This window comes from Elgaria multicarinata, chromosome 9, assembly GCF_023053635.1.
Source record: "Elgaria multicarinata webbii isolate HBS135686 ecotype San Diego chromosome 9, rElgMul1.1.pri, whole genome shotgun sequence".
Classification (NCBI taxonomy): Eukaryota; Metazoa; Chordata; class Lepidosauria; order Squamata; family Anguidae; genus Elgaria; species Elgaria multicarinata.
The window spans coordinates 8,790,663-8,809,460 of NC_086179.1; the positions used below are offsets into that span (position 1 = coordinate 8,790,663).

The 18,798-nt window shown below is 46.3% G+C and overlaps 1 protein-coding gene across 1 annotated transcript in view; it reads right to left on the minus strand.

Moving 5' to 3' along the window:
• The window catches only part of PRKCQ (protein kinase C theta), a 56,514-nt gene extending 38,396 nt beyond the window's left edge, over positions 1 to 18,118 (minus strand). Inside the window, exons 1-2 of the mRNA XM_063134698.1 lie at positions 18,080 to 18,118; positions 1,599 to 1,724 (exon numbers count right to left, since the gene is read on the minus strand). Of these exons, the coding sequence (XP_062990768.1) occupies positions 1,599 to 1,716 (118 nt within the window). The 5' untranslated portion in view covers positions 1,717 to 1,724; positions 18,080 to 18,118. The remainder of the gene's footprint in view (positions 1 to 1,598; positions 1,725 to 18,079) is intronic.
• Between the last annotated feature and the right edge of the window lie 680 nt (positions 18,119 to 18,798).

An 18,798-nucleotide genomic window follows, 5' to 3' on the forward strand; every position in this document is an offset into this window, starting at 1 on the left:
ATCCAGCCCTCTGGGGTTCTCCAAACAGCCATGCCCCATTCCCCTTGAATGCTCATTGTTCGGTGGTTTCTCAGCTTCTGTGTGCCTTTTCCCTACTCTAAGAGGCTGCAATGTGTCTCCTAAGGCATAGTTCCTAGCTGTAAGAGCTTGAAGCTAAAGTACTTCTTCACCCAGTGCAGAACGACGAGATTCGCTTCCACCAATTTGTATGGCTTTAGAAGGGGGTTGGATAAATTCCCGGAGGGGAAAGCTATCCATGGTTACTAGTCCCAATGGCTATGTGCTACTTCCAGGAGCAGAGGCAGTAAGACTATATACACCAGTTGCTGGGGAACATGGGCAGGAGGGTGCTGTCGCACTCATGTCCTCCTTGTGAGTTCCTGGTCAACAGCTGGTTGGCCTGTGTGAACAGACTGCTGGACTAGATTGACCCTTGGTGTGATCCAACGTGGCTTTTTAAATTCCCTGAGCTTTCTCTGCACAATCAAATGTTTTTCTGCATTAAAGCGGCTTATTTTTGAGTTTACCAGCACTCCTGGATTGCAGTCTTCTTATCTGTGCTCAAACTAGGCACTTTAAAACCTAATTGGTTTCCTTCGCATTATTTTTAAAAAGTGAAAATCCACATGGGTGGGCAGACTGTGACCTGGGAAGGAAGAAGGGCGGATGGATGGAAACTGTTTAGTCCCTTCCCTTTGGTCATTTTCCAGCTCAAAAACAAACCACCTACCCCCAGCTGATGTCTCACCTTCAGGAGGAAAGATAGAGGGACCTTGAATTGTTTCCCCCAGGGGTGAAAAAGCAGTTTGGGGAGGGTGATTTTCAGTTGAAAAATGACCAGAGCGAAAGGGATTAAATAATGTTTCTCGATCTGACCTTCCTCTGCCCTGACTGAGAAACCAGGCTGATCTTGGTGTAAAAATCAAACTTCATTGGGAAACCCCCACCCCCACCCCCACCGCAGAAGGGATCGACTGGTAGAACTCTGGGTGATTTGCAGTAAATCAGCAAGAATTCCTGATTCCCTGAAGAAAGCAAGGTAGGTGGGTGGGGGACACGGTTTGCTTCCAGAAAAGGATTTTATTGCGATGTCACCCTGCCTTATTCATGGAATTTTAGGGGGAGTGGGGGGGGGGGGTCCAGAGGCCATCATCTACTCAATACCCTCCCATGCTTTCTCACACTTCTTCCATCCTTTTTCTTACCCCGGAAAATCCATTAAGGATGAAAAGAGGAAAAAACTGCACCATGCCGTCAAATTGGTAGTGCAAGGAGCCCTCCAAATGGAAGCAGCCTAAATTTTAAGGCTGAAATGTGAACTCCGTTCATTTCTGGTGCTTGAAACAAATTCCTGGTCAAATTCCTGGCTCCTGAATTCTTTCATTCTACATATATAACTTTTGCACCAGGCTCCAGTTTGTGAATCTTGGGGCTGTAGCAAAGGACTCGCAAATCTGAGGTCTGCCCACCCCGGATGTAACGTGTCGTTTGAAACTCAGTCAACGTAAGGTTGGGACGGCTGATGGCCAAACCAATGGGACCTAAAAGCTCTTCGCTTTGGCTGGCTTGCAACCTCAAACACAGAAGCGGCTGCTCACCTGACTCCAAGGCTTCTTTGACCATCACAGCGCAATACGGATCAATCACATCCCCTTGGGAAGGCAGGTAGGGGCCGCTGTCATAGTTGGACAATCCAATCCGAAGGAAGGGAGACATGCCGGGATCTGCGTTGACCAGAAAGGAGATGTTACGTCGCATCGCTGCTAAAAATGGCCTTGGACTTTTTGACGGCATTATCATCCCACAACAAGTGCATGCATTTAACGCAGACGGCTCTTATCCATCCAAACAGCACTTCCCCTTCTCTGTTTCCCAACCAGCTGAGTTAGCAAAAATTGGCCGGCCAGCTGCACGCTGCACAGCGGTGCGGCTTGATCTGTCGGCTTAGCCGCACCGCCAGAGGGGTCTGCGATAGCCAGGCGACGGCCGGGAATAGCATTCAATTGACTTTGCTCAATGAAAGCATTGGCCCGCTGCAAAAAGGCTGGAAATGAGATATTGGATGCCGCTTCTGCAGCAGGAGGGAGACGCATTCGCTTGGTGAACCTTAAACACGAGTTCAGGCAAAGTCATGAGCAGACCCCAAAGAGGAATGACGAGCAAAGGGGTGCCCCTGGCCATTGACATAACGACACTGCATAGTAGCGCTAGGAACGTCCACGGTTCAACGTGATGTTGGCAAGTGTTAAATGCGTTATTTATATACTGGATGAAAATGAAACCAGCCAGCTGGTAGAATCTTAGGCAAATGACCTAAGATTAGGCAGAAGAAGACACCACCGCCACCCAAGAAGAAAAGACCAGCTAAGCTTTTCGTCTTTTGCAGCTGAACTGTTAAGGGTGAAGACCAATGTAAGGTTTATTAAGAGCAGTTCAAGCCGACCTGGTACCACCTTCACGGAATTTAATCTGAATATACTTTCCCTGCCTAGTCTGGGGAGGCAAAAGTTCTGCAAGACTGAAGCAGGTTAGGGAAGGCTTTTCTGTCCTATCCCCAGTTTAGGGCCTAATCTATACGAAGCAGGATATTGCACTATGGAAGCAGCATGAAAGCAGTACATAAGAGGAAGGAGCCACACTACTGCTTTATAGTGGTGTTGAAGTGCACTGACAACTGTTGGGGCCCATAAGACACATCCCATATACTGCTTTCGTACCGCTATATCCTGCTTAGTGTGGCTCCTGCCTTTTATATACTGCTTTCATAGTGCAATATCCTACACTATGATTAGGCCTAGGTTGCACCTAAGCCAAAAATATCCTCCTTTCTTTTAAGAACATCAGAACATCAGAAGAGCCCTGATACTGGATCAGACCAAGGGTCCATCTAGTCCAGCACTCTGTTCACACAGTGGCCAACCAGCCATCAGCCAGGGATGAACAAGCAGGACATGGTGCAACAGCACCCTCCCACCCATGTTCCCCAGCAACAGCTGCACACAGGTTTATTGCCTCGAATACTGGAGATAGCACACAACCATCAGGGCTAGTAGCCATGGATATCCTTCACCTCCAGGAATTGATCCAACCCCCTTTTAAAACCATCCAGATTGCTGGCCATCACTACATCTTGTGGTAGTGAGTTCCATCATTTAACTATGCACTGTGTGAAGAAGTCCTTCCTTTTATTTGTCCCGGATCTCCCACTAATCATCTTCATGGGATGACCCCCATTGGGTTCTAGTATTATGGAAGAGAGAGAGAAAAATGTCCCGCTATCCACATTCTCCACACCATGCATAATTTTGTACACCTCTATCATGTCTCCCGTTAGGCTCCTTAGGGATGAATGATTGGCTAGACCCTGTTTGAATGAATGGAGATATTTTCTTTTGAGGTCTTCTGCTGCCCCTCACCTGCTTTTCTATTTTACAGGCCTAATACATACATACATACATACATACATGCATGGAGCTACATGGAAGCTGTAATTCTCCAACTGCCTCAGGCTCCTGGCGAAAGCATACTGTTTGGCTATTAAAACTTTGAACTTTTATGACCGTCTAAATTTTCTGCACATCTACACCACTCATGCTTCAGTTGAAAACAAAAATGAGCGAAATCGGACTGGTAGATTGCGAGTAATAAGCCTTACACTACCGTATTCTTACATAAGATCATTGCTTATATGGTGCCGTCCATGAACATGATGCACAATGAATGTGATGCTGCAGGAGAGACAGCAGAGGAAGAGAAGAAAGGAAATGGAGACAGTAATAAACTGGGGAAAGATGGGCAGGTATTTCAGTTTTGCATACACAGCCGACACGCACTGAACAGTTTGTCACCTTTTTAGCTTATGGGCTGGGCTTCTTGATGCCTACACACCACCACCACCACCAACAACTGGGCCTTTATGCAAATACACTTTTGCTAGTGTTGCCAACCTTTCAACCAGTTCATGTTCCTGTGCCTTTTGCGGACGCTCGTTCTGCAAACCTGAGTAAGTGATGACATTTCTCGGTGTGCTCTACAAAAAGAAGAAGAAGCTTCACCTCCTGAGTTCTACAAATCAAGTTTATGGTGCAGAGTACATGAGCAGACCACACAGTGTCTTTCCTGGTCGTATGGCAACCAGACCCCTTATTCCACCACTCCCCAGGGTACCTCAATATTCTTCTACCCCAGTACCTTTCTGTTCTATTACCGTGTGTCCCAGGTCCATTACAAAATCAAGACAATCCTAGCTGCGACTCTACATGTAATACTTGCTTCATATACCCCCTACAGTATTTATTTATTTCTAAAAGGAAACACAATTGAAGTTCCTACACCCACAAAACCTAACCACCAGGGGAGTGGAGTAGCATTTCGCAAGCACTTCCTGCCCTAATCAATCTGAGAGTTAAAAGCGCTAAGACAGTTAAGTTAAAACACGTGAAAGCTGAAGTTACAGTTCAAGCGAAAACATTTGAAAGTTAAGCGTTTGATAAATGTCAGTCAGACTGGCAAGGGAATCAAAGGATGGCAAACTTCAACACCAGTTATAATGGATGAATCTGTCAGATACACTTTCTCTCACATTTGATCCCACCCCCACCCCAAAAAATCTCAAGTCCTTTCTATTTATGGAAACAAAGCCCTATGAAGAGAGACTGAAAGAATTGGGCATGTTTAGCCTGGAGAAGAGAAGATGGAGGGGAGACATGAGAGCACTCTTCAAATACTTGAAAGGTTGTCACACAGAGGAGGGCCAGGATCTCTTCTCGATCCTCCCAGAGTGCAGGACAGGGAATAACGGGATCAAGTTAAAGGAAGCCAGATTCCAGTTGGACATCAGGAAAAACTTCCTGACTGTTAGAGCAGTACGACTATGGAATCAGTTACCTAGGGAGGTTGTGGGCTCTCCCACACTAGAGGCCCTCAAGAGGCATCTGGACAACCTTCTGTCAGGTATGCTTTAGGGTGGATTCCTGCATTGAGCAGGGGGTTGGACATGATGGCCTTGTAGGCCCCTTCCAACTCTGCTATTCTATGATTCTATGAAAACCCCAAATTGAATGAAATTCTGATCCATCTCTATCTGGAACAAGCCAAGATAGAGATGACAACTTTAATTTACCCCCCCCCCCCAAGTTGTCAATTCTTTCTGCACTGAAACACAACAGTGTGAACTGTGTAGACAGAAACAACAACTACATTTAATTCCCCGATGCATTTCGAGCACTAGATGCCACAACCTGGCAATTGGCATTTCATTTTCCCACAATGCTTCAGACATTGTTAGTTCTGTGGCATTCAAGGAGGAAATGGTGACTGCTAACAGCCCAGCATCTCATCCCCGGAATGCTGGGTAAGTTTACAACATCCGTTACTTTATGGTCATGAGCAATTGTGGACTAGATTCATCCTTGCAAGTTTATCATTTTATTTGATGGGGAAAAATCACGTGTGTTGATCGTGCATCAAGATGGAGAAATAGGCTAAAAATACAATTAAAAAAGGAATTCAAATGCTAAAAAAACCAAAAATGGGGGCGCAATTTAGTCTGGGGTTGGCTCTGGGTTCAACCGTGGGGCATATAAATAAATAAAAGTGCCCCTGATCAGGTGCAGAGTGCATTTCACCCATACCACCGATTAACTACTGAGAGTTACCTCACCGTGAGGTCTTCCAGATGGACCTTTGAGCCATGAATATCTCCTTTTTGAGAAATTAAGAGCTGTTCGTGCCAGCATTTTCCACCTGTGAGTGCAACTAGTCCTGAAAAGAAGCTGTCCACCCGCTAATTAAAAAACAACTTTAGTGAGGACCGAAAGTATCCGATGGCACACCTGGAGTCTCCTGTTACCTCATTAGCATTCTGTGCCGATTACTTAGCATCTGCCGAAAGGCCCTGCGGTGAAACCGGCAGGATTTATTCGGAAATGCTGTCGTCAAAGCTTTAGACGTTCCCCTTCTTTACGCATGCAGTGTGTTTCATCAGAGCCTATTGCAGCATCATTTCGCATATGGAGATGAAATATTGGGGATTCCTGGCCTTTTTGGAAGATCTGTTTATTGACAAGTTTACAGGTGTGGATTTATTTTGGGACCAATGAATTCTTGGGTTGAAGGGTGCCCATTCACTTTGCTTTTCTTTCATTCCAAGATAAGGACGGAGATGAACAAAAGGATGTAAATGGGCCCCACTAGGGCCTCCCATTAATGACTAATGGTTATCTTTTTCCGGTAGTAGGTGCCACGACACAGCTCTGAACACCAGGCCTAGCCACAGCTACTCCCTGCTCAAGCCAAGCACCACCGCTTGATACGCCTGAGGCGAGGGATAAAAACCACCTTCCTCCAAACTATGTGGAGAAAGGGGTTAAATGGAGAAGGATTTCAATATATAAAATAATACACTGTGAGTTATATGTGCTGAGGTGAATTATTGTCAGAGTGGGTGCTGAATGTATAAACTTCAGATTATAAATGCCAAACAGACACGTGGGATTTTTGTGGTAGTTAAAAACAAAATAATTAAAAAATATTTTTAAAAGTTCACAAGCGTTGTTTCAAATAAAACATTTAAAAATCTTTTTTGAAACCTTTCATCCAATCCTTTCACTTGTTCACATACACGCTTTCCTTTCCCTCACACAATCACTCTTGAGCTTTCTTTATTATCTGTATTGATTAATATACATCAACTATGTGCACACCACACTCCAAAGACACCACTCTCTACACTGAACCTCAAATTCTCCAGAACTTAAGTACTCTAAACCCCAAGAGCTAATACACAGAGAGCCCTAAGAGTACCCCAAAGTCTCCCTCAATCCCCCCAGTCATTCCCTTATATATCACTCCTCCCCCTCCCAAGACACTCTAACTCCGCCCACTCAGGCCAACATTCTAAACTCACCACACACTTACAAACTGCAGACATACATTTGGGAACTGACTTGTGGGGTGTAACGCCACAAATGGATGTAAATGGGCTCCACTCGGGCCTCCCATTAATGACTAGTGGTTATCTTTTTCCGGTAGTAGGCGTCATCATTTTCCCCTTCCCCTTTTTTATTTCTTATTCAAGAATGATACAGTGGCTGGGACATCCTGGGACAGAAAACCATGTGGGCGGGATGGGTGGGTGCAGTTATAAATGGACAAAAGAAGAAGAAAAAAAGGAAATGTATCAACAAAAAAGAGGACAATGGAGGAAATTAATCTGCATAAAATGTGCATGCTAATTTATATGAATAGATGCAAATGTAGAAATAATAATCTGAATAGAAATAGAGAACGTCTCTCCACTGTCTGGAATATGGACAACATGTCTTAGTGTCATAGAGCACATGTTTTGCAAGCAGAAGATTCCAACGTTTGATCCCTGGCTTCTCCAGGGAGGGCAAGGAAAGGTGCTTCTGGATCCATTGCTCCAAATGACAGCTCAGATAGATGCGATGGCCTGGAGTGTCTACTATCAGCTTCGGCTGATATACCAGCTGCACCCCTTCCTAGAGTTGGAAGACCTAAAGACGGCAGTGCACGCACTGGTAACTTCGAGGCTCGACTTCTGCAATGCGCTCTACATAGGGCTACCTTTGTGCCTAGTCCGGAAACTTCAACTAGTTCAAAATATGGCAGCCAGGCTGGTCACCGAACACCTAGGGGGGATCACATCACACCAGCTTTAAAATCTCTTCATTGGCTGCCAATTAGTTTCCGGGTGAAGTATAAAATGTTGGTTATTACCTTTAAAGCCCTACATAGTTTGGGTCCAGGTTACCTGCAGGATCGCCTTCTCCCGTACAATCCGCCCCGCACACTCAGGTCCTCTAGGAAGAATCTACTTCAGTCTGCCAAAATTAGGCTGACGGGTATTACCCAGAGGACCTTCTCTTCTGCTGCTCCCAGACCGCGGAATGGCCTGCCGGAGGAGACGTCAACTTAATAGTCTTTTAGCATTTAAGAAAGCTATAAAGACTGATCTCTTCCGGAAGGCCTATCCAGTGGAATTTTAGGATGTTTTCAGGATGTTTTAATAATGTATACTATGTTTTTAATTCAGTTTTATGTATTTTATTCTTATTGTTGTTCCCCGCCTCAATCCAAATGGAAAGGCGGGTAAGAAATAAATTTATCATCATCATCATCATCATCATCATCATCATCATCATCATTATCCTGACTTGAACCCTGGTGAGCCACTGCTGCCAGTCAGTGCCAACAATACTGGGCTAGATGGACCTACTGTATGTTCTGACTCAGTAAAAGGCAGCTTCCTATCTTCCTGTGTTGTAGGCCTGCCTGTTAGGCCTGTTGTTCAGGATTGGCAACAATTCTTGTGGTTCTTTACCTTCAAACAGGACTCGGACTGGATAGCCCTTCAAACAGAGGGCACCTTCAAATAGAGAAAAGTCCTTTTGCACCCCTCCAAATAGATGACTGTCCTCTGTAAAGGAGGACACATGACCACCCTAAAACCATGGTCACCAGGACCAGTTGCTGAGCTCAGTGCTGTTGTCCCGACTGCTTACATTTCACAAAGAAAGAAAGAAAGAAAGAAAGAAAGAAAGAAAGAACCTCAAACATCATCACATGGGGGAAAATCACGTTCCCTTACCGTCGCTTTCCACCCCCACTTTCGTCCCCCATTACATTCTTATTCTTCCCAGATGGGAAAGAGGAAGTAAACAAAGACCACGTGGCCCATTCAGGTGCTATTTTGATCGTACCGCTTTTCCTGCACACAGCAGGAGATCGTGGCACATTCCATTTTTTAAAAGAACTCAAATTTTGGGAGGTCTATTTTGCGTCGTAAAAGCAAGTGGGAGGTGCGCGGGAGGTGGACGTCATCATCTAAAGGATGCGCACACATCCGGAAGTGGGCAGTAGCGAGCATGCAATAAAACGCTCGTTGGAGGAACGTCCTCATCAAAGAAACAAGTTGTGTCCAGTTCTGGGAGCCACACTTCAAAAAGGATGTAGACAAACTGGAATGTGTTCAGAGGAGGACAATGAAGACGGTCGGCAGCACGGAAAGCAAATCCTATGAAGAAAGCTTGAAAGGGTTGGGCACGCTTTCCTGCAGAAGGGAAAACTGAGGTGGGATACTCAATCACACTTTACTTTTCAAATGTATAAACAAGAGTCACACAGAAGAGGGCAAAGACACTTGTTTTCTGCCGACTGAGAGGACAGGACCTAAGATCTAGAGCATGTCTAGATGATGCTTTATCCCGGGGATCACCCTGGAATCATCCCTGTGCATCCACATGATGCACAGAGGATCCCAGAGACAGGGAGGGATGATCCCTCCATTTCCCCAGGATTACTGGGATGGCTTTTAGCCCGGTTTTCCCCGCAGTATCAGCATCATCCCTAGACCGCGGGAGGTGTGGGTGGCCATCCTGGTTTCGTCCCGGCTCCTCGTGAGTAAAGGCAAGGAGCTGGGAACTGGGCATGGGGCATGGAGCTCCTCAGGCACTCCGTGCCCGTTATAAGAACAATATTTTTTTTAAAAAAATTATCTTATCGTTGGAGCGCTCATGCACTCATCTTCAATAATAATAAAGAATATGGCGGCCGCAATGTCCTCCTTCCTCCCGGGACATCACGCGCCACATGTGGACTGAGGGGGAGGATCTCGTGATTAGCATATCGCAAGATCCTCCCCCTCCCCTCCCCTGGTGTAGACATGCCCCTAGTGGGCTCAAGTAAAAAGAGGTTAGACTTCAGTTGAACATTAGGAGAAACGTCTTGATGGGAAGAGCAGTTCGATTATGGAACCAGTTCACTAGGGAGTGGGGTGCGGGGTTGGTGGTGTCTCTTCCTTATTGGAGGCCACCAAGCCATCTGTTGGAGATACTTCAACTCTGGATTCCCTGCATCGAGCAGGGTGTGGGTGGGGACTTGATGGCCTCCAAAAAACCCCTCCCACCCCATGGTTGGTTCTTTTTTTACTGAATAAACACTGAAGTGAACCAGTCCTTTAATGCCCAAACGGATGATGTTATACAAGAGCAACGATAGCATCCACAACAGATAATTCTTGCACAATAGTTACAACTATACAGGCCGAGGAGGAGCAGTACATGAAGGAGAGCAAGCAGTGCTAGTCTTAATGCCGCATCAGTCTTTGCAAAAGCAACAGCACGTCTCTGCAGCTCCCCAAAGCTGCATTCGTGGCAGCCATAGTCAGACTGTTTCTCTTTCTCAGTTCAGATTCAAATGGCAAGACTTTCTGCTCTCCTTGTCACACTGTGTGTGTGTGTGTGTGTGTGTTTAGCACCACCCCTTAACAGGAAGATATGACCTACATTCAGTTTCTAGGAGGCGAATCAACTGACAGTCAATGCCCGTTGAGTACCTTTTGTTATCTAGATATACAAAAGTGCAGAGAGAACATCTCATTAACGTTCTGAAATCAGGAGCATACATATGATCATAGGAAACTGCCTTTGGACCATTGGTCCAGGTAGCTGACTGGCAGCGTCTCTTTAGGGATTCAGACAAGGGTCTTTTCCAGCTCACAACACCCCACCCATAGGTGTCAGGGGTTGAATTTGGGCTCTTCCCGCATTACTGCAAAGAGGGTGGTCCACCACCTAGTTCAGCATGAGGAAAAGTTGGATACTGAATTCCTGCTCCTTAATAATCAGCTAACTTTTCCCAACCACTTTCTCTCTGTTCTCGTTGGATTTTGAGGTTTACTCCTCCTCCTCTTTCTTGTCATTACTACCACTCGCTTGCTTGAGAGCCAGGGAGCAAGTAGGCAGAGGCATCTACTCCTCCTTCTTCTCACCAACACGGTTCTCTGGTCCAGAGTGAGGAGCAACTCCAGGGGACTTTTGGCAGTGCGCCTCTGCTGGGGCGTGTGTCCTTGACAGGAGCCCAACCGTACCTACCCTGGCACTCTCCCACCCATGCTTCCGAGCAACTGGTGTATATAGGCCTACTGCCTCCGATACTGGAGGCAGCATATAGCAATCAGGACTAGTAGTCATTGATAGCCTTCTCCTCCATGAAAAAGGTGATCATGGGGAGCCATGATAGAGGAGTACAAAATTATGCATGGCGTAGAGAAAGTGCATAGGGACCTCTCCCATAATACTGAAATCTGGGTTTGTCCCCAGTAGCCATTGATAGTCTTCTCCTCCACAAAAAGGGTGAGTATTGGGGTGTATGGAGAGACATGATAGATGAGTACAAAAATTATGCATGGTGTAAGGAAAGTGCACTGGGAACACTCCCATATTACTAGAATCTGGGGTCATCCCATGAAGCTGAGTGGTGGGAAATTCAGGATAGATAAAAAGGAAGTCCTTCCTCGCACAGTGCATAGCTGAACTATGGAATTTGCGACCCTAAGATGTAGTGATAGCCCTCAACTTGGATGGCTTTAAAAGGGGATTAGACAAATCCATTCATCAGAAGTGCTAGGAAGTCCAAACTGTTGGGAGAGAGCTATGTTCCTTTAAGGCTGCAATCCTATACACACACAGCTAGGAGTAAGTCCTACTGACCTCCATAGGACCTACATTTATTTATTTATTTATTTATTTATTTATTTATTTATATCCCACCTTTCTTCCATTGTGGAACTCAAGGTAGCTATGTGTGGTTTCCAGGTGGTCTTCCCTCCAAGCATTGGCTAGACCTCGCCAGACCTGCTTCAGCACGGGGATGGATTCATTCAGATAGCACTGTAAGAAACATTACTGCCTGCTACAGTGAGAACATAAGAAGATAAGAAGAACCACGATGGATCAGACCAAGGATTGATCTAGTCCAGCATTCTGTTCACACAGTGGCCAAACAGCTATTGACCAGGAACCCAAAGGAAGGACATTGTGTAACAGCACCCTCCCACCCATGTTCCCCAGCAACTAGTGGATACAAGCATACTGCCTCTGATACCAGAGGTTGCACTTAGCCATCAGGACTAGTGGCCATTGATTGCCTTCTCCTCCAGGAATGTATCCAATCCCATTTTAAAGCCATCCAAATTGGTGGCCATCACCATATCGTGTGTTAGCTGTTGAAACAAGTGTTCCATCACCAGAGGGGGAAAAAATAACTTGGGGAAATTCAAGTGAAGCCAAAATTATTTTGGCAAGACTAGCAAAAATTCTTGGAGCTGGATACTGCAATTGCTTAGTTATGACCGTGAAGAAGAAACGGGGTCATTTCACCCTGAAATCCAATTTATTCCTACACTTTTTAAGAAGAGGAGTCTGAAATATTGTCAGTGTATTTGTCTGTTGTTTAATTCAAACAGATCTATTTCCTGGAACGTCTGATTCTGGCATGTAGGTTTCCTGCCCCAACCACATGCTGACACACACTCAGCGTGTCGCTTCATTGCCACACTTACAATTAAAGGTGCAAGGCAGGCAGCCACCATGAGTAAATCTAAGAGGAAGAACTGTTTCTCTACCCATCCTGGTATCACCTCCCCTCAAAATTTCTAAGGGAAGCCCATCCAGTAACTTAATACTTGTCCCTGCTGAATCAGTTCCATCGCCAACAAATATTTATTAGTCATTTATAAGAACATAAGAAGAGCCATCCTGGATTAGACCAAGGGTCCATCTAGTCCAGCACTCTGTTCATACAGTGGCCAGCAAGCTACCCATAGAAAACGCACAAGCATGACACAAGCACAACTGCACCCTCCCACCCATGTTCCCCAGCAACTTGTACATAGGATTACTGCCTCTGATACTGGAAGTAGCACATAGCCATCAGGACTAGTAGCCATGGATAGCCATCTCTTCCAGGAATTTTCCAACTCCCTTTTAAAACCATCCAAATTGGTGGCCATCGCTACATCTTGTGGTAGTTTAACTCTGCGCTGTGTGAAGAAGTCCTTCCTTCGATCTGTCCTGAATCAGCTTCTTGGCATGACCCCTATGGGTTCTAGTATTATGAAAGAGGGAGAAAACTGTCTCCCTATATAGAGATCCACATGGAATAAAAATTCCGAGCTGTGAACAATAAACGGGAGAATCATTATCATCCCCCATCGAAATACAGAATGAAAACCTTTAAGATCGGTTGGTGCCAATAAAATAGTGGCTAGTTAGTCAGGGAAGGCTTGCTGAAATAAAATGTCTTTAGCAGGCGCCGAAAATGAAACAGTGTTGGCATCAATCCGCAGGGAGTTCCAGAGAGAGAAAGGCAATGAACTAAAGGCTCTGCTCTGAGCAGACCCCCAAAAGGATTGCAGGTCCATGAGGAACTACCAGAAGTGCCTCATCTGATGATGTCAGTGACCAGGCAGGCTGGGAAAGGAGAAGGCCCTCTCTCAACTACGTGTTAAACGTCATCTTTCCACTTGGAAACTGGACATTAATTGTGAAACACGGCAGTATTTAAATGGATTTTAAACACAATAAATAAAAGAGGCATCACGATAAAACAACAACGCCCTCAAAACGCAATGCAAAACAGGCATATAATCAGGTGGCACTCACAAAAGCCGTTTGAAACAAGCAAACAATGTTCAGTTGGCAACAAAAAGCATAAAGCCAGAGACAGGGCATGGAATGGATCTCACGGGGGAAGGCATTTGCAGCGCAAGGCCCCTGCTCCCCATCCAAAGACAATAGGATGTCAAAAATAGGGTGTCCCCATCATTCCTGTATCACTACTTTTGAAAGGGAATGTAGGACCCTATTAGCCAGGGACTCTGAAATTCAGCCAGTGTGCTCAGCATATGCTGTGTGGATTAGGAGAACCCTGCAGGTGGTCAGCAACAATGAGGAAGTCGGAAAGGTGCCTGTAAAATCCTGTCTCTTGCATCTCCCAAACCTAAAATTTATGCACTTTTGCAACATCCAAGCCTTCTTCAGTTCCTCCCACATTAGCGAATGCACGAGGGGGTTGTGCCCAGCTGCCACATCCCTGCTGCTACACCTTATGACCATACTGACAGTAATAGTGTGAAGGGAGACTTATACAAGGATCCACACCTTAACTTAATCATGCTTTAGTCACATTGTGGGAGTCTAGCCAATCAGGGATTCCTAGCTGATCAGGGAGTCCTAGCCAATCAGGGATTCCTAGCTGATCAGGGAGTCCTAGCCAATCAGGGATTCCTAGCCAATCAGGGAGTCCTAGCTGATCAGGGAGTCTTAGCCAATTAGGATCCCACAGGAGGCCTGGGCACATATACAGTATTTGTAGCCATGTAGGCCCCTTCACACTGTTACTGAGAATGTGGCCACCAGGGTATATGGCTAGCCAACGTTTTTCTGCTACATTAGTCATATGTTCACTAACGCATAAGCAAACACACCAACTAGTTTGCCTCTCAGGTTTAACAAAAAAGAAAGATGAGCAAGACCCCTTCGGACATCCTCAGTGAGCAGAGAGGAAGAGAGGAGAGGAACCGCCCAGAGAGCTTTGGCTGTGGGGCGGTATATAAATGTAATAAATAAATAAATAAATAAATAAATAAATAAATCTCTAACTTTGAGGTGCCTTTCACCAATACGGCCTCTGTTGGCACCCTCAGCCAGAGACTTACCTGGCCACAGGAGCTGTCAGCGACAAGTCACCATTTTAAATTCCCCACAATGTTCTGGAGCGACGCTACATCAAGAGCATTTGGGAAATGTTTGAATGGCAGCTCACAGACCCAGGGCAGGTGTGAATGCTAGTGGGCCCTTGACGTGTGCCCAATGATGCCATGTACTGCTGCCAAGCTTGGAGAGGAGTATATAGTTGGAAGTTAAGTGTTCCATAAGGCATGCAGGGCCCAGGCTCCGCTCTCCAAGAAATGCCCCGAGTCTTTGATTTCTTTTTTTCCACATTTGATAGGATGGGGCCCATATTTCACATGACGAGTTCAATTCCACATCTCACAGAAACGTTTTCTCCACATGCTTCTTAAAGCTATATACCCAAACACTTCGGAACAAACATGGATGATTGCTATCCAACTTCTCACAATAGTGAACACACCCACCCACCCACCCACCCACCCCTTACACAAGCATCGCTCACAATGATGTTCCCAGCAGCTGACACCCAAAGCTCGCCAGCCTTGACACGTGGCTCGTGTCGCACTGTCATACTCTCACAACGTCGTTCCCGCATGCACATTCCTCTCCCACAACCAACTTCCTCCTGCAGATGTCCGTCCTGGGATGTGATGCTTCCCCAATTGACTTTCTACGGTCGCTTCCCCTCTGACGTTTACACAATCGCATCTCTCGGCCCACTGGCCAGCCAGCACTGTAGCACGGACAAAATGGCCGGGTTCACACAACATGCTAAGCCGTGGTGGCTCATTTCCTGGCGGAACCCGTTATGAGTTCATGCGTCGTCTCTGGGGTGTTTCCACCACTCACAATGGGTTAATCCACCCAAACAGCCTACTCTGAGAATGGGCTGTTGGCATAATCTGCATCGCATAGTAGTTAGCAACCCTTCATGGCTTAGTGTTACATGTGAACCCAGCCAACAAGTCACACAATCCTATCTCTGATATCAAGCTCTCCCTGCCATGAATACAGAGAACTATAGATCCTTTCCTCTATCTCCCAGCTCAAGGCAGGGGATCTAGGGTTGAAGCATCTCCCACCAATGGCTGTCCAGGCTCCGTTTGAAGACCCTGAAGTGAGGGAGAACACCCCTCACTCCTTTGCGAACTGGTCCCATTGTTGAACTGTGCCTCTTGCCAATATCTGAAGAGTGCTTTCATGCCTCCCCCACCCCTCAATCTTCCGTTCTCGAGGCTAAAACCTGTTAGAGCAGTGCGACAGTGGAATCAGTTACCTAGGGAGGTTGTGGGCTCTCCCACACTAGAGGCCTTCAAGAGGCAGCTGGACAACTAACTGTTCCTACTCAGTTCCTTCAACTTTTCCTCAGAGGACTTGCCCTGACAATCTTTCTTGCCCTCCTCTGAGCCCATTCCGACGTGTCTATATCTTTCTTAAAGTGTGGTGTTATGATTAGAGTGCTGGACTGGGACTTGGGAGATCGGGGTTCTAGTCTGCACTCAGGCCGTGAAGCTCACTGGGTGACTTTGGGCCTGTCACTGATGCCCAGCCTAACTGGCCTCACAGAGTTGTGAAGGGGATAAAATGGAGGAGGAGGAAGACTACCCTATTTCTTCGATTTTAAGATACACTTTCCCCCCCGTATAAACATCTCTAAAAATGGGGTGCATCTTAGAATCGCGGGTGTGTCTTAGGATATTTTTTTTCTGTTGGTGGTGCTGAAATTAGTGTGCATCTTACAATCGATGGCTTCTCACAATCGAAGAAATACGATATATAAACTGCCTTGGGTTCCTTGCAAGAGGGGAAAAAGGCAGGAAATTAAATAATAATGATAATAATAATAATAATAATAATAATAATAATAATAATAATGATGGAGCACCTGGAACTCAACACAATTCTAAAGCCACTAGACAGGTCAGTTACTTGGCAAATGATGAAGGGGATTTTTACTGCACCCACAAAGGCAGGACCAAGACACTTTGTTGCTTGAGGCGGAACAGGAATGGCGCCATTGTTCTCCTTCCCCTCCCCAAAACTAGCCGAGTTATTTTGCTACCTGAAGCAAAAAGTCCCACAAATGCCCTTTCCTGGCAATAATAAAGTTAGGTAACTTTCAATTTCTTCCCCTTGCATACCACCCATAATCAGTTGCCCGAGGCAGCTGCCTCATTCTGCCTCATGGTAGGGCTGGCCATGCCACCCCGCCACCCCTGAATTGGAACACTGGGGAAGGAGGAGAGGGGTTAAATTCTTCTCACTGTTAGACGGGCTTTTACACACTGGCCTGCTTACCGATGGTGACAGGAGCGTCATGGTAAGTTACACCTTTGTGAAATAATCTGTACCCAACCACATTTTCTCCTTCGAACCCCAATTGCCTCTTCACAGCTTTGACACCCATTTGCGGACCCCAGATTTCATGTCACGCATGCCTTCTGAGTAGGGTTGCCAACTTACCAGGCGAAACAGTGACACCCTGGTCTGCTCTGCTCCTGTGCCTTTTGTTTAAGAAGGTTTTCTCCCTAGAAATCAGCAGGAAACGCTTTTCGTTGTGAACATGATCACCAACTGCTCCGTGTGGGAGATGAAATCGCTGTTGAAGGCACAGCAGCAGGGGCCAGTTCAAAAGCTGGCAACCCTATTTCCGAGCCTTTAATAACTGCAACAGGGAATGTTTGACAAGATGCAGCTTTTTCTTTTTTATGTTTCTATACTGCTAAATAACCAAAGTTTTCTCAGCGGTTCACAACAACTTCTGTTGGTGTTTCTGCCCTGGGATAGGAGGAGTTCATATATAAACAGGAGCTCCAAGCCGTATGAGAGCTGACCTCTCAGAAGCTCCAGCAACAGTGGACAAAAGAACGAATTGCCCAAAGAACTGGTTTGTCAACTGCTGAGGAAAACACTGGGCCAGACTGCTCCTGTGCCCTTCACAGAGCTGCGTGCCCTAAGGAAGTCACCCTTTTCCTGGCAAGGAACACAGCACTTTTTCATTGCTGCAGATCTAATGGGACATTACAGAAAGAGGAGCAAGAGCTGCTCAGCAGTTGGCAACCCTGGTACAGATTACTGACAAAAGCAGTCTAGAAAAAAAGTGGGAGAAATTCTTTTCCCAAAGCCACTGCTAAATTTAGAGTACCGGCATAACATTACAAGAGTTCCAAAGGTGGGAAAAAAAATGTGTAGTCCCTTTTCATGACATTACAAGAGTTTCTAAGGTGGAAAAAAAAGTGAAGTCCCTTTTCATGACATTACAAGAGTTCCAAAGGTGGGGAAAAATGTGCAGTCCCATTTCATGACATTACCAGAGTTCCAAAGGTGGGGGGAAATGTGCAGTCCCATTTCATGACATTACCAGAGTTCCAAAGGTGGGGAAAAATGTGCAGTCCCATTTCATGACATTACAAGAGTTCCAAAGGTGTGTGAGTGGGGAAAGTGCAGCCTCTTTTCACAGGTCAAGCGTCCCAGTAGCAGCCGAGCTAGGCTCAGCCAGTTGTCTCTGATTGTAACCTTGGATCCCTCCCAGTTTAGCTGCTTTGCTGCCCCCCCGCCCCCCCGTCCAATTTCCCCCTTACCTGATCTCCAAGCTGAGGCCTGCCTCTGCCTTTTGCCCCGTCTGTTTCAACCCGAGCTTTCTCAAAGCACCAGAGCTCAGATTGTGGCTGCTTGCAGCTGCTGCTCTCAGTCAGCCAGCAGCCAGCCAGCCAGCCAGCCAACCAACCAACCCCACCCCCCTCCTCTCCCCACCTCCCTGCCTCTGCCGGGGACAGTGATGGAACTTAAGATGTCGCAAAGAGCTGGCTTGCTCCCGGCTGGCACAGTGCCAGCATGGATGGGGCTCCCCTCTCCAACCATTGCAAAGCTCCTTGGCAGGAGGAGAAATGCCCCCCTTCCTCTTCTATGACCACGACCGCCGCCCCCAACTTCCCCATAGGGCCACCCACAAGATCACTTGAGTATGTCCATACGCAGGCTGGAGACAAAAATAGTCTTTTTTAGATGGTTGTATTAGCGTACACACACACACACACACACACACACACACACACACACACACCATCATTATCATAGCAGACTTCCTTTTTTTAATGTACGTACTTTAATGCCACCACAATTCAAAGGAAAAGAAACAGAATATAAGTCTTTAGGGTGACCCTATGGAAAGGAGGACAGGGCTCCTGTATCTTTAACAGTGGTATAGAACAGGGAATTTCAGCAGGTGTCATTTGTATGCATGCAGCACCTGGTGAAATCCCCTCTTCATCACAAAGCTGCAGGAGCCCTGCTCCCTTTT